The sequence below is a fragment of the Anolis carolinensis genome, chromosome 3 (assembly GCF_035594765.1).
Source record: "Anolis carolinensis isolate JA03-04 chromosome 3, rAnoCar3.1.pri, whole genome shotgun sequence".
Taxonomy (NCBI): Eukaryota; Metazoa; Chordata; class Lepidosauria; order Squamata; family Dactyloidae; genus Anolis; species Anolis carolinensis.
Window position 1 is genome coordinate 33,659,033 of NC_085843.1, and position 15,360 is coordinate 33,674,392.

General features: G+C 33.7%; 1 protein-coding gene across 2 annotated transcripts in view; it reads left to right on the forward strand.

Annotated features, from left to right (window-relative positions):
• Positions 1-15,360, forward strand: part of brca2 (BRCA2 DNA repair associated) — a 29,372-nt gene that overhangs the window by 1,664 nt on the left and 12,348 nt on the right. For both annotated transcript variants that reach the window (XM_062974703.1, XM_016992611.2), the window contains exons 3-16: positions 382-627; positions 709-799; positions 1,290-1,339; positions 1,486-1,526; positions 1,608-1,719; positions 2,820-2,875; positions 3,302-3,416; positions 3,565-3,792; positions 4,623-8,843; positions 9,940-10,026; positions 10,915-10,984; positions 12,066-12,463; positions 13,875-14,065; positions 14,992-15,179. In XM_062974703.1, the coding sequence (XP_062830773.1) occupies positions 382-627; positions 709-799; positions 1,290-1,339; positions 1,486-1,526; positions 1,608-1,719; positions 2,820-2,875; positions 3,302-3,416; positions 3,565-3,792; positions 4,623-8,843; positions 9,940-10,026; positions 10,915-10,984; positions 12,066-12,463; positions 13,875-14,065; positions 14,992-15,179 (6,094 nt within the window). The remainder of the gene's footprint in view (positions 1-381; positions 628-708; positions 800-1,289; positions 1,340-1,485; positions 1,527-1,607; positions 1,720-2,819; positions 2,876-3,301; positions 3,417-3,564; positions 3,793-4,622; positions 8,844-9,939; positions 10,027-10,914; positions 10,985-12,065; positions 12,464-13,874; positions 14,066-14,991; positions 15,180-15,360) is intronic.

The window sequence follows — 15,360 nt, forward strand, 5'->3', positions numbered from 1 at the left end:
CATGTAAACACTTTAATCAACCATGTGTTTTACTACAGCTTGCTGTTTTCTAGCTTACCTTCACATCCTGAGCATTATGCATAAGGGAGACTCAGTGTACACTGACATTGCAATTCTAGCCAATCTGAGGATGGCACTATTTTTCTTTAAGAAGCAGGTTTTTTTGTTGCAAAAGTGTGACATTCAGAATTGATTATATTATGCTGTCTTGGAATATCCCCTGAAAACTGCAAAACTGATAAGTTCAAGATAATGGCACAGGATGCATTGTAAATTTTAATCAGGCTATTGTCAATTTCATAGTTCCATACATGTATTATTCTAATGTAGTGTGCTACCATTAATAACATCTCTTCTTTTTTTTTTTTTTACCTTTTTTAGACCTAGGGCCAATAAGTCTTAACTGGTTTGAAGAACTCAGTTCAGAAGCTCCACCTTATGATAATAAACCAGAATACTCTGATCATAAAACTAACAGTTTGGATCAAATAATTTTTAAAACACCAAAGGTGAAGCTGTCTACAAATAATTCAGCAGCATCAACTCCAATGATATTTAAAGAACAAAATAAAGCTTCACTGTTATGTACGCCTATAAAAGAATTTTGTTATAGCAGCACAGAAACAGGTGAGATGCTTTTATGATGCAGATGTATAGTAAAGATTTAAGGATGTGCACAGCAGTTAATTAATACAATATTGATTTCAGGTAAACATTTTAGTGAAGCCAATGCTGTGGCAGTACAAGTGGATCAGTCAAATGAAATAGCAGATACTTCCGATGCCTATCTCCTTTCAAGGTATAACCTTTATGATTCGAGTGATAGAAGTATACATTTACTTCTATATGATTTTCCCTAAAATATATAATTGCTGTAAATTTTTTAAAATGTAAAAGTTATTAATAAGTTACTTACTACTTGTTATTAAATTGGTAGTCTGCACTAGATGTGCCTCTAGTTACATCCTGTTCAACGTATGACTCAGATCTGATTATTAGTAGATTACCTGAAAATCAAATTAATGTATGTTAAATATTGGCTTGCCAAATTTCTATGACTTCAGCGTATCTGCTGTAGTTAGGACTAACAACTGAATTTAGCCTTTGGTTTCATCAGCTCTATAGCATTAAGTGCTCCCAGATTGTCCACTTGATATTTTCTATGGTTTCCATAGTCTGAATGGCTGCCAATCTCTAGTTTTCTAATATACTGTGTCTGCTTCGTGCTTCTTTGAAAAATTTCAATTAATGTTATCAGTAACTATTTTTCTTTGGTTATTTTATTTTAGTCCATCTGGTTTAAGAGAAGCAAGTGGAACACCACAGAACCATAAATGCGGTACATGTTCTAGTCTTTCTTTGTTCATTGTATTTGAAATAATTTTGTTTGATTGGTGAGGGGAGCTGTTTCTCATTTTTTAAAAGAACAGTTTATATTCACTCAAAGGGCTGATACATAAATTTACTTCACTTCATGTTTTTCAGGGCTAAACAGAAGTTTGCTATGTACACCAAAGGTGTTTGAGGTAATTAGGAAAAAATAAATGTTAAAATAAAATTGTGTTAGATTTAAAACAAAACACAAAACAGTGTTTGCTATATTTTAGGAAGAAACGCCAAAAGGCATTTCTGTGAGTTTGGGAGCAGAAGCAGATCCTGACATGTCTTGGTCAAGCTCATTAGCAACACCACCTACACTTTCTCCAACAGTTATAATAGGTAATCATAGCAACATGATTATTTACAAATAAAAATAATATGTTCTTCCTGGGTTTTTTTGTTAATATCTCTGCTGTCCTCAGTCAAGACTATAGTTCCTAGAGATAATTGTTTCTGTCTGCATAGTCAGCCTTCCTCATTCAAAAACCATAAACCTCGGACAATACTTTTCTGGAATCTCTTGGCCCTCCAGCACAATTCTATGGTCAACGTCCTCCAAATGTTAACTATAGAATAATGTAGGAAGACCTGGAGATTCCCAGAGAGGTGGTCTGTTTATTAATCTCTAGTACTTCCAGTGTGACTCTGGTCAAATTCCAGTAGAAACTATAGCAGGTGTGGGCAAACCTTGGCCTTCCAGTAGGCTATTAGGAATTGTGGGAGTTGAAGTCCAAAACACCTGGAGGGCCAAAGTTTGCCCATGCCTGGTCTATAGAGTAGTACTGAAGGATCTAGAGATTCCCGGAGATAATATTTTAATTAAATCTGCTAATAATCAAATCCACAAAAGTCAAACTTGCAAGTGTGGAGGGCTGATCATACTAATAACTTTTTAATGCCAGGCAAGCACTTCCTTTTTCTCTGAAGTCAATTGACATTTTAGTATCTTACCTTTTTGCATCTTTAAGATTGTGTTGTTCATGTTACCCGTCAGTACTTCAAGTATTGGATAATTGTCTTTAATCATAATAACGTAGTTTTCTTTTCATTATGACGATCTGATTAAAGATGGTATTGCGTATTACACAATGATGTGATTTATTGTTATTATTTTTTAAATTATTACCACCACCTGCTTTTGCTTTACCATTACCTAGAGGAGTCTATTATATGAAGAACCAATTAGATCTATATTTAGTTGTAAATAGGATAGAACCTTTACAGTGGGATGTAGATTAGTCAGACTGTCATAAACAAGTCCTATAAATTTCTGTAGCTCAGTTCTAATTGTGGCAAAAATGAATTCAGCTAATAATAAGAATATCTATATTTAAAAATACTGATCGATGTGGCAACTGAATTTTTCATAGTAGGATGTACCAGTGAACTCTAGTAATGAGTTGTAAGATAATTATTGCCATTATAATTTGAAATTTTAGATAGAGGAAATTATTCGGCTTTTGGAACAAAACAGCATAATGAAAGAATTGAGTCGGTGAGTAGTTTAAGCAACAAATATGCCAAACAAGACAACTTTTGGAATTGATTTAGTACCATCAGTTTACGGTAAATGTAAATTTGCTATTACAGTAGAGTCTCACTTATCCAAGCCTCGCTTATCCAAGCCTCTGGATAATCCAAGCCATTTTTGTCGTCAATGTTTTCAATATATCGTGATATTTTGGTGCTAAATTCGTAAATACAGTAATTACAACATAACATTACTGCATATTGAACTACTTTTTCTGTCAAATTTGTTGTATAACATGTAGTTTTGGTGCTTAATTTGTAAAATCAACCTAATTTGATGTTTAATAGGCTTTTCCTTAATCCCTCATTATCCAAGATATTCGCTTATCCAAGCTTCTGCCAGCCTGTTTAGCTTGGATAAGTGAGACTCTACTGTATTTTGCGTTTTCAGATTATGTGCAGCCCTTTCTCCAAGTCTGGCATAAGTCTGAAGATAAACAGTATAAATACTGAATCTGCAACAAGAAATGAGGATGTATGTGCAGAAGCTGACAGAAAAAATTATAGTGAGTACTATTTAATACTATTTACTTGCTATTTGTTTTTCATTGGGTTTTTTAAATATTATATTTGGTTATAAATATATCATCTCTTTTGGAACATATGTAACTATTTGATGAGGAATTGATAAAGCTTTCTCCTATTCTCTTTTAGGAAGTATTTCAACTCCAACGACTAGTAATGGTAGCGGACTCATGAAATCAAGTTTGAAAACCATGAGCTCACTTTCCAGTTTGAAGAAACGACCCAAAAAGTTTATTTATACAATAAATAATACTCCAGCTAACCATGGAAAAGTCAGTTGTGGAGATGGAACTTCTACTTTGTTTGTGCCAACGTCTTGTGTTTCTGAAGTTTCTGAAACAACCGCTAGATACGCAGGTACAATGTCTATATTTTTTTTGCAAGTTGATTTTAAAATTTATAAACCTTTTCTTACACTCAGTATGCCTTTACTGTAAACTAGACATATATGGCATTGGATCTGTTCAGTTGAAAACCTCTACCCAAATTAAATATGTTTATGTATATAAAATTGGAAGTTGCTGGAATTAGTTGTATTCCATTACATTCTCAGGGACATGATATGAAATATTGAATAAGGAGCACATAGAGAAATTGGGCAAGAATTTACTGAGGGAAAGAGATGTGTAGAAGAAAAGAGGATCAAAATAGAAAGGGATGGAAAGAAAAGAGTGAGTAGAGGGGTGATATTCCAGTTTTAGACGTTTCTTATTGTAGTCAAACACTAATTTCTCTAGATGTCCCATTGCAGAGGCAACTGAAAATTTAAAGTAAATTTGACGTACTAATGATTGCATCACCATTAATTTAACTTTTTATTATTTTCTTCCATTGTTGGAGTTAAGTGTTTTTCTCTTAAGTTTGCCTTTTTACTCAGCTACAAAGCAAACATTTTCATTTTGTTCAAACGTTTTCATTTTTTGCTAAAAATGAAAGTAAATATTCAAAAGTTTTAATTTTCCAGGATAGGGGGGAGGGGAGATTATTTAATAACTAAATCAAATATTAGAGTTTTTTGGGTTTTAAAATGTCTGGATATTTGTTATACCATTATTTCAATCCACAAGAAATTGTGAAAAATGGGTTTGGGAGACTAAAATAATCTAAAGAACGTAGTGAGCGAACCGATGTGCTTAGTAATACAATCATTCTAAGTTACATATCTCTTATGGTTCAATTCCTTACAGGGAAAACTGAAAAACTTTCAAGCTCTAATGCTATTGAAGAAAAACAACAAATGGGGATTGATAGTCCTACAAAGAATTTTCATGAAACTTCATGCAATGAAAATTTGAAAATTGGAAGTAATTTTACAGAGATGCCATCAGTATCTCCACAAACAAATAACAAAAAAGAAGCAGTTACTCTTCCCAGTCATATCGTTTCTGATGAACAAACAGATTTAAGCAAAAATAAGTTTCCTGAAATTAATCAAATGGACAATTTAGGTGGAGACTGTAGCTTAAAAAATGTTAGTCTCACCCATTTAGATTCAATCCCAGCAGCCATCCTTGAAGAATTTGCCGCAAAAAAGGAAAACAAACAAATAGCCTTGGGATTAGCTACACAACCTTCTTTAACAAGAGATACTCAAATGTCTGACCATAGTTGCTGGTCAAAAGAGGATCCCCAAATTATTATAGAAGAATTGTCAACACTTAGAGATTCACAGAACAACTTAAACAGAGGACAGCTCATTCAGCCGGATTTACAAAAAAATGAAAACAATAGCAAGCAGAGGAAGTTAGAATGTAAATTGTATAGTGAAGCAAAAAACTTAGGTGGCTTCAAAACAGCATCAAACAAAGAGATAAGACTGTCTGATAACAACATTAGACAAGGCAAGTTGCTGTTCGGTGATATAGAAGAGCAGTATCCTGAAGATTTACTTAGCAGTCAAGTGCAAAATACTGCAAATAAGAATGCTCACGAAAATGCTACAACTTCTTTAATTGGGAGAAATGTGTTGAGTGAAAATTCATGTGATTTGTCGCATGTTTCTGATTCATTAATGAACCTTATTCAGTTTACTGATAGCCAAAGTAGTTTTCAGAATAAATTAAAAAAACAGAAAATTGAGGGAAAACAAAATTTAACAGCAAGCCAAGAAGCTGAAGTTGCTGAGCTTTCTAATATACTGGAAGAAACAGGTAGTCAGTTTGACTTTACACAGTTTAGGGAACACAAGAGTGTGATGTATGATAATATTTGTGAGGAATCCGAAAGTTATATGAACTCTGAACTTTGGAAGGATAATGATTTTGAGGAATGCTTTGACAATAAAGTTCAAAGAAGTGATGATCCATCTTCTAATAACCCTTCTAATAGCCTACCTATGAAATCCAAAACACAGACACAGAACAATGAGGAGAATACACTGATAAAATCATCAAGCAAAAAAGATATCCAACATGTTGTTCCAGTTATTTCAGCATCTTTGCAGTCTGGCCTATGGGACTATAGTTCAGTTGAAGGGAAAAATATAAATATTTCTGCTGAGATCATAAACAAAATTACAAAACCAGTCAGGGATAGTGCAACTGAAATGCTTAGCCCACACAAAACATGTCAATTTAACTGTTCAAAAAGCTGCAATGTTATGTGGGAAAACATCAACTATAATAAAGAAAGAAATGATCTGCATCAGAGAGCTAAAGAAATAAATCTTGAATATATGATGAGAAATAATGCAAAAGAGAGGAATTTCTGTATAAAAGAAAATATACAAAATAAGTCAAAAGCTATAGACTTGAATAAAGTTGTTCATATTACTAGCACTACAGAAGTTAACCTAAAAATCATCAAGAAATACTCTGTCAATGTGACAGAAAATGAATTGTCATGTACTGAAAATCATCACAGTGCATTAGGTGGACATCAATTTTCAGGCTGTGGAAGTACTCAGTATAATTACAATTATCAAGAAACAATGTCAGATCTGACATGTTTAGCAGAAGTTGCTAAAATGGAAAAGGATTCTCCTTTTAATAATGCAGATAGAAAAGAAAACTTTAATTCAAGCCAAGAAGGAGTAACAAAAAATTCAGGAAGTAGCTGTTTACTACAAAATGTTGACAGTGTTGCTGATGAGAACATAGTTGCAGAAAAGAGTAAAATGCTTCATTTTTTGACTGATTCCTGCTCAGGAAAACTAGATGGGACAATTGCTATTGGCAGCATAAAGGAAGCCATCACTTCTGTGAAAAGAGGGACTGTATCAAGTCAAAGTGACATATTTGGCTTCCATTATCCAGAAATTTATGAAACTAGAAAAATGCAAATGAATGCAGTGGGATTTCAGATGGCTAGCGGTAAGCAAATTGTCATTACTGATGAATCTTTATCGAAGGCAAGGAATCTTCTTTCAGAAGAAACTCCATTCCTAGGAAAGGAAGATGTTGCAGTTTACTCTGTCAAACCTAGCATTCAGACTTCAATAAAGGAGGAGCAAAATGTGAAAATTACCGAAGTGAACAAAGAATCTGGAAAAGAAACTATAAATCACCAAGATTATATGAATCCTAAAAGTCGTTTTAAAGAGCCCGTGGATATGGTGTCAAACACTGAGAATTTAAAAGCTATTAAAGAGCTCTCTCTGGACATTAATTCGTTGGAGTCAGATTTGATATGTTGTTCTCAAAGAAAGGCCATGCACACTATAGACTCATTAGCAAAGAACAGACTGGCACAAATATTAGGCAAAAATGATGTTTTAAAAACGGTTTCCATTGATTCTGCTACAGGTCAGGATTTGTACATTGAGGGGTTAGATACTTGTGCAAAGCAGGTTCTTGAGTGCTTGTCATCTAGAACTAAAAGCAATGCATTTATTGCCGGCAGTAAAAGCCATGGGTCTTTGGATCTGACTTGCAATACCACTGCAGAAGCAAATTACACTGATTTAATAAGTACGCATTCAGCACTGGGCCATCCTCAAGATTCAAGCAATGAGAAAAAGTCCCAGGAGTTGACTGGGATTAATAAAGAAGCAGCTTCATCAAAAATCCTTATTTCAGAAAATATTTCTGGGGAAATGTCAAAAAATAAAAGTGCTATACAGAGATCTGACCAAAAAAACCTGGATGCTAACACATTCCAAAAATATTCAGCTAGTGAAGAAGCAGCTTCAAACGTATTGAAATCTAGACCAGTTGCATTCAGTACAGCAAGTGGTAAAACTGTCAGAATTTCAGAAAAAGCATTGAAAAAGGTCAAACAATTGTTTGATGACGATAGCTGTAGTTCCGTAAAACAGAACATAAAATCTCAATCAAAAACCAGTGAACATAACCTAGAAAGCTGCTCTAATGTCCTGACTAGCAGAGAGCAGGTTAGTTCTTCTAATTATTTAAGTATGGAAAAAGTTACTTTGGAAAAGTCAGTTGCCTCTCAGTGTCTCACTGCCAAAGAATACCATGAAGATGACCAAGAATTACAGCATACTGCATCTGTACCTTTGAACATTGTGTCTGAATCAGATTGTCAGACTCCATGTCTTCAAATAAATAATGGGCCTGATACAAAGGCTTCTAACAAGCTGATTTGCAGCAAGTCAGATTTTTCTATAAATAATTGTGGGTTTTTCAGCACAGCGAGTGGAAAAGCTGTTCAGTTATCTGAAGAGTCATTGAAAAAAGCAAGACAGTTTTTTTCTGAAATCGAAGATGATTCATTAGGTTGTCAAACAAATGTATCAGGTGGTGGTGATCATTACTGGAAAGCGTCTTCTGTCAGGAACAAAGCCACCGCTAAAGAAAATAAACTTCTCATGTCCCAAGGGAAAATACTTTCAAATGCAGAAGTAGATTCAAATATTCCTTGTGGCTTTAGCACTGCAAGTGGAAAACAAGTGCAAATCTCTCAAAAGGCTGTCCAGAGTGTTATGGAGCTCTTCAAAGAATTCAGTGATGATATCAATAGTAATGGCTTTGTTGCTCAACAGAGTTTGGAGCAAGGTGACGTTTCATCTGTAAAAGATGCTGATGTAAAAGTGAAAATGGAAGATACAATTGTGACTCAATCTAAGCCGCAGCATAGATGTAATGCTCTTTCTTTAGCTACAAAAAATCTTGAAAAAAGGAGTTCTCAAAACCTATTAAGCACTAAAATACTCACATGTGTGTGTGATAGTGAGAAATCCAGAAACACAGAAACAAAGCATTCAACACCATGTAATATTCCAAGAAAAGGAAATCTTTATTCTCATTGTCATACTTACTCCCAGACTCCAGAAAATTATTTGGAAACAGAAGCTTCCGAAAGTGCCAGAGCATTTATGGAAGATGATGATCTCACTGATTCAGAAGCAGAGAGAAATAAAAAAGCATTTGCCTCTAATTCTGAAATAAATAATTCATATTCATATGCAAGAGCTGGAAAAAGATGTATGGAAAAAGAGAATACATTTGGTAGGTACCTGTTTTCTTTTTTGTTTTTAACTCTACATTTATTCAGCAGTGCTCCCACTTATCTCAGCATAATTTAGGATGTGTGAACTGCATAAAACATTATGTTTTCCTCAAAAAACGGATCAATCTACTGCTTTTTGACAAATTAACGTCAGCTTCACAAAAGCTTAATTTGCAAAGTGGGAGTGGGAAAGTCATTTGGATTGCAACCTTTCTTTATTGTTTAGTTTGAGATGTTAATACAATTAGTACTATCATTTTTCATCACAAATATTTTAAGAATTAAGATTTGACATATGTATACTTGTAAGAAAACACCTACGCTAGAACACTCAAATTAGGACTAAGACTACAATAATTTAGCATGAATGGATTCACTAAAATAAAAGCAAGGTACTTAGTGATTTCAATTTCAGAAGTGACTGCATTACCACGAATATTTTTGCAGGTTAACAAAGGTCATAAACCTTTCAAAACTCTTTGTTAAATATTCTGGAAATGTACCTTGATATATTAAATTAACTTTTATTGGAAATGTTTTTGACCGATCCTGTTGCAATCATATATTCAGAATTGATATACTGTAACTACAATTTCTAAAATCACAGATTTGAATTTTTCAACGAACGAATGCAGATTGTGTGTTAGTTTCACAGTAATCATAGAATGTTCCTATATTGGCAAATGCAATGTCAAAATGGCCTTTGGTAGGTTAACATTGACTGTGTTTTGATTTCTAAGTAGAACATAAGCATTGGTAAGACTAATTACTAAAATAAGATTGAACTAATTGCTAAACCCAGTTAGAGTAGTCCAACTTGACCAGTTACTGAATTATATATAAACATATTTATGGACATTCTGCTGCTTCACTGGGGTTTCTCTAGTTGGTACTAGTAAGTGGGTTTAAGCCCTAAAATTTTCAAATGAAAGTTCTCCTAGTTGAAAGGAATTATTTTAGAAGATGAGAGCTTGACACTGTGTTAGCATTCTTTCAGCCCATTTTCTTAAATCTGTTGTTTTACTGACAGTATTTGTTGTGGAAATTAGTTATGATGTCACATAACTTTCAAAATTCCTTATGACTGCTTCTCAGGGGAACCACCAATTAAAAGAAAATTGCTGCCTGAATTTGATCAGTCAGAAAGATCATCTTTGAAAGCCTCCAGAAGTTCTTTGGATGGTAATTTTATTTTGCTGAATTACATTATTTATGATTCCATAATTTTTGTAGTTTTCAAAACCACTGCTGTTTTTATTTCCACTGCAGCGTCATATAAACAATTAACAAGTAGTTGCATTTTTTCTTTTTTAAAATTGCTGCCGATAGGTTTTCACACAGAAAAGACTCCTATGCCTTTATACCTATGTGGAAAGAAAATATTTGGCAAGTGTAGCTTTCACATATAGAGAAGAGACTATCTACTGAAATCACTTTTTTTACTGCAATTACTGGGCTCTTTTGTTTGCATTTTGTGGTTGCAGTGATTTGGGAATACAGTGGCAATCCAAGAACAAAAGCTCTGTTTCTACAGTGATTTTTCACATCTGTAATGTGATGTGAAAACTAGTCCGCTTCCAGATATGCAGATTCAATCAACCATGTCTTGAAGTTTTTAAAAAAATCCAAATATACTTCAATGCTTTCTGCCAGTAGAGAAGGCTTACCTGTTGAAAGAGCTTCAGTCCAAATGGAAACACTGTTACATCCTAGATACTATCATTCAATCACCTATAATGAGCATGTTAATGTTAACATTGTGTTGTGGTTCAGCAGACATTACTTTGTATTGGTAAGTGCTAATCCAGTTCATTAGTTATACTGTTCTTACAATAATTATATTAAGAGAAAAGTGCAAAATAAATCAGGTAAATACATTAATAAATAAACACCTAGAAATTTACACAAATCTGACAAAATCCCTAAAACAACATATATATTTTTAAAATATATTTTTTTAAAATCTGCTCCAATGATTTCATAAAAGTGTTTGTAAGATCTTGAACACAGATATCTAAATTATATTATAAATCATAACATGGTTTCAATATTCAGATTTTCCCCCTTTAGGTACCATGAATGATAGAAAAACAAATATTTATGGTATTCTTTTAAAGCCAGTAAATTGTGACTCTCTTAGGTAAGTAGAATTTTTACTATAATTTGGAGTGTTTGCTGTACATATAAATGCAGGTCATTGATTTACAGATTTATCAAACTTCTTAACTGCTAGCCCTGACTACAGTAGACATCTTAGATCCATTAGGTTTTATCTATGTGTTGACTCATCATTCAACAATTGTTTTAATTGATTGCAATTATTAATAGGATGGCAGCCAGTATGTGTTATTTAATGAAATAGACAAACACTAATAAGGATTTGGATTTGACATCAGTTATTTCAAGTACCTTTCAAACAATTTATTTATACAAGAAATAGTCTGGGGTGTTTTTTGGGGTTTTTTTTTGGTTTTTTTTTTGCTTTAGAATGTGATTTTATGTAGCAAACTTTACTATTTATAGTTTGATTGGTATTCCAATCATTTTCATGCAAGTGATCAATAAATTTTAGCTGCTTTCAGAAAAACGTCTAGATCAGTTTTAGGAGGTACCTGGTGTGAAACATTTTAAATCCAAAAGAAGCTGCGATTTTTCCTTCATTAGGGTTCATGAGCAAAATCTTCAACATTAACCTAGACAACCTCCCATACATTTCCTTACACAATGTTCTTTGTCATTAGTTGCATGATTTATGTATGGGGATTTCCTTCTCAAAAATGAGTTCTTTCCTCCCTCAGTCTGAATTCTCTGAGTCGGGAACACAGACATTTTTAGACCAATTATTCTTCGTATTTCATATGGTTTAGTTTGTATTATTGGATTGTATGCATCTTTTTATAACTTGCTTGCATATAACCATAAATAATAGAGAAATAAGTATTAGTATATAATACTACTATGATAATCATAATGAGAAGAGCAACTGTTTGTTTCTATGGGTTGTTTTCTTTTGGATTTACAAGTTGCATTAGGTAAGTATTATATCATTAGTTTGGAAATTACGCATATCAATAATTTAAAATCAGCTAGTGAAATAAAATAGACATTTAGCTGTAATATTTTAATTTTCTTGAAGTCTTGTTACAAGGAACATTAAAAAGGCATCTTTTTATGAAGAGTTAGTCATTCAGATCCTTATAGAAATGTTTTTGTTTTTTCAGTTTTACCAAAGAAGTTAAGAAACCAAATTTTACTACTCCAGGCCGAGATCTTAAAGGGTTTAAATCAGATGGACCTCAACAACATGTTTCAAAACACTCTTCAAGTACATCATCATGTGTTTTTAAGCAATTTAGTAATACTTCTGTTAGAGAAGAAAGCAAGAAAACAGACAATCCAACAGCAAAGACAACTATCAAAGTGTTTGTACCCCCTTTCAAAACAAAACCAAGTGCTTCTGAGGATGAAATTAACAGCAAAGAATCTTACTTCCAAAATAACAACAGTGTTCATGGGGAGCTAAGTAATACCAAAGTTCATGAAACTTTCCTTCAACCAGAAAAGGAAAAATATGAAAAGATATCAGCAGTGGATTCAGAAATCAGAGAAATAGATTTAGGTATGTTAGATGTGGGAGCATGGTGTACTGGTTTGAGAGTGTTGGACTAAATTCTGGAAGAGCTCTTGTGGAGAAAACTAGAATTGGCAGAACACCATTGCTGTACAGGTTGATCCCAAATGCTTGGGACCAGGGATGTTTTGGATTTTTTTTAATCCTCTATTTTTTGGATTTTGGAATAATTGTATTCCATATACCTGCATAATGAGGTATTTTATAGATGAGACCAAGTCTAAATACGAAATTCATTTATGCTTCATAAACACAATATACATGTAGAAAATACTTTATGAAATATTTTTAGTAATTTTGTGCATGAGACAGCTTGTGTATATCAGAAAAGTATCACTGTCTCAACCACCCAGGTGGACATTTTTTGGACTTTGGAATGTTTTTGAATTCTGGATAGGGGATGCTCAACCTGTATTGCTTAGGGAGCATCCCCTATCCATCATACTGTAGCTTTAAACTCTTATTTTGAAAAATAGTTGCCATTATTTTATTAAAATTATACTATTTTATTATGTAAATTTTGTGATTGAGACATAGTGGCAGAAGCAGCTCTGATATAATACTGTATAAAGAAAGATTATGTACAGTTAGAACCCATATGGTATAGAAGTTTGGATGTTGGACTAGGAGAGTATAAAACCCACTCTGACTTGCTTTTTCATAAGCAAGTTGACTTGTTTAGATTGGTTGCTAGGACCCTTAAATTGTTTTATGAACAATACAAGTCATGAGGTGTACTTTGTCCTCCTCCTGCTGTATGGATGAACATATATAATATTTGAAATCATAATATAGTCCATGAAAACATAGAAATTGTCCCAGTGTGGCAAACTAAAAATCCTTTCAGGTTTGTTAAGTGGCTAGTTTGATGCTTCTGATAGAGCTTCAAATACAATAGAGTCTTTCTTATCCAACATAAACGGGCCAGCAGAACGTTGGATAAGTGAAAATGTTGGATAATAAGGAGGGATTAAGGAAAAGCTTATTAAACATCAACTTACCTTATGATTTTACAAATTAAGTACCAAAACAATCATGTTTTGCAACATATCAACAGAAAAAGCAGTTCAGTACACGGCAACATAATTACTTTATTGACGAATTTAGCACCAAAACATCACAGTGTATTGAAAACATTGACTACAAAAACATTTACTACTAACAAATTGACTACAAATAAAGATAGATTTGCATAAAATGAACTTACAGTAACAACGTTGTCAAAAATTAAATCCGTAAAAAATTCAGTCCTTGCTGCCTAGAGAAAGAGCTGTGGATCCGGGCGGGAGACAGACTGCGTTGGATAATCCAGAATGTTGGATAAGTGAATGTTGGATAAGTGAGACTACTGTATGTTCAGAGGCATCATTTTGTGTATGGTTTCTACATTTCTTTACAGGTTTAACAAACATTGCCAGCCTTCACTGTGCCAGAAATTTACAAGAAATGAGGATTCTAAAGAAACAGAAGCAAGTCATTGGCCCACAACCAGGCACCCTCTACCTCATGAAAATATGTGCTACATCTTGCAGAATCCCTCTAAAAACTGCAGTGGATGAGAAATGCCCTGGTTCTTATTTTAGCGAACAGGTACCTTTGAAAATGTGGGCTAATTATATTATGTATTAATTGGTTGAGATTTGAACTAGCTTTTTGCCTATGCGCACAACCCCTTCATGTTGTAAGCAGCACACTAATTTACCAGTAGGAGGAATGAACATGCCCAAGACTTGCTATGGTTTGTTCCTATAAAGGTAAACTGATTTTCTCTTTATGATCCTGTTATAGCAAATATCTAATTGGTACCTCAATACTCTGCCTACTTTGATCTAGACCAGTACTGCCCAAAATTGTGGTTCAGTGTCAGTTTATGAGCCATCAGCGACTGGTCCCTGTTGAGCTTCTGTCATATTTCTCTGATGCAGTAATGCTCCAAAGGAGGCATTATTTATATTTAACTGTAAAATATTATTATCATGTAATAATTCAATACATTTGTCATGTGTACTATTGGTAAATGCATCCATCTGGCTGACAATCTTAACTAGGACTTATTTTGGAGTAGGGCTTCTATATCAAACATCCTGAAAAATCATGCTAGGGCTTATTTGCCAGTTAGGACTTATTTTCTTACTGGGAAAACGGGGTAGAGAATGCTGCGAATGTATTAATCCAGCACAAGTACGGCACTGGTTTCTTGTAGACTAGGAGGAAATTATGAATCTACCATATCACATAGTTTGGCACTAGTCTAAACTGACTACTAGAGTATGATCAGGTATTGCTATCATTTTCTTTTCATAGAATTATAGAGTTGAAATCCACAACAAAGGCCATCCAGTCTAATTTGTGATTCAAGAATGCACAATCAAAGCAGTCTTCATTAAAAAGCCAAACTTTGGAACTACTTTACCTTAGACTATATAGTCTTAAATGTCTATTCTTAAAAATTAATAATTTCTAATAAATTTGTATTGGCGTGGAAATGTTCTAACACTAAAATATTGCCTTTGCAGTTGTATGCATTTGGTGTTTCCAAGCAGTGCCTAAATGTTAACAGCAGCAACGCAGAACATTTTCAGTTTCACATCCAGGATTTTTTTGGTAGAGAGTGTTTCCTAGATGGAAACGGAATACAATTGGCTGATGGAGGATATCTTATTCCCACCGATGATGGAAAAGCAGGAAAAGAGGAATTCTACAGGTATCCTGTTGTAAAATTTGAATGTTTAATCATGCCTGTTTAGCTAACAGAGTTTGGAAGCATGGTTTCAAACCTTACAATCATCAGCCTCTCGTTGAATCTTTGAATGCTGAAAGAAAAGTTGTTTATGAACTGGGTCCTTGGCAATTTTAGGAGCCTTCCCAACTAGGGCATTTTGTTA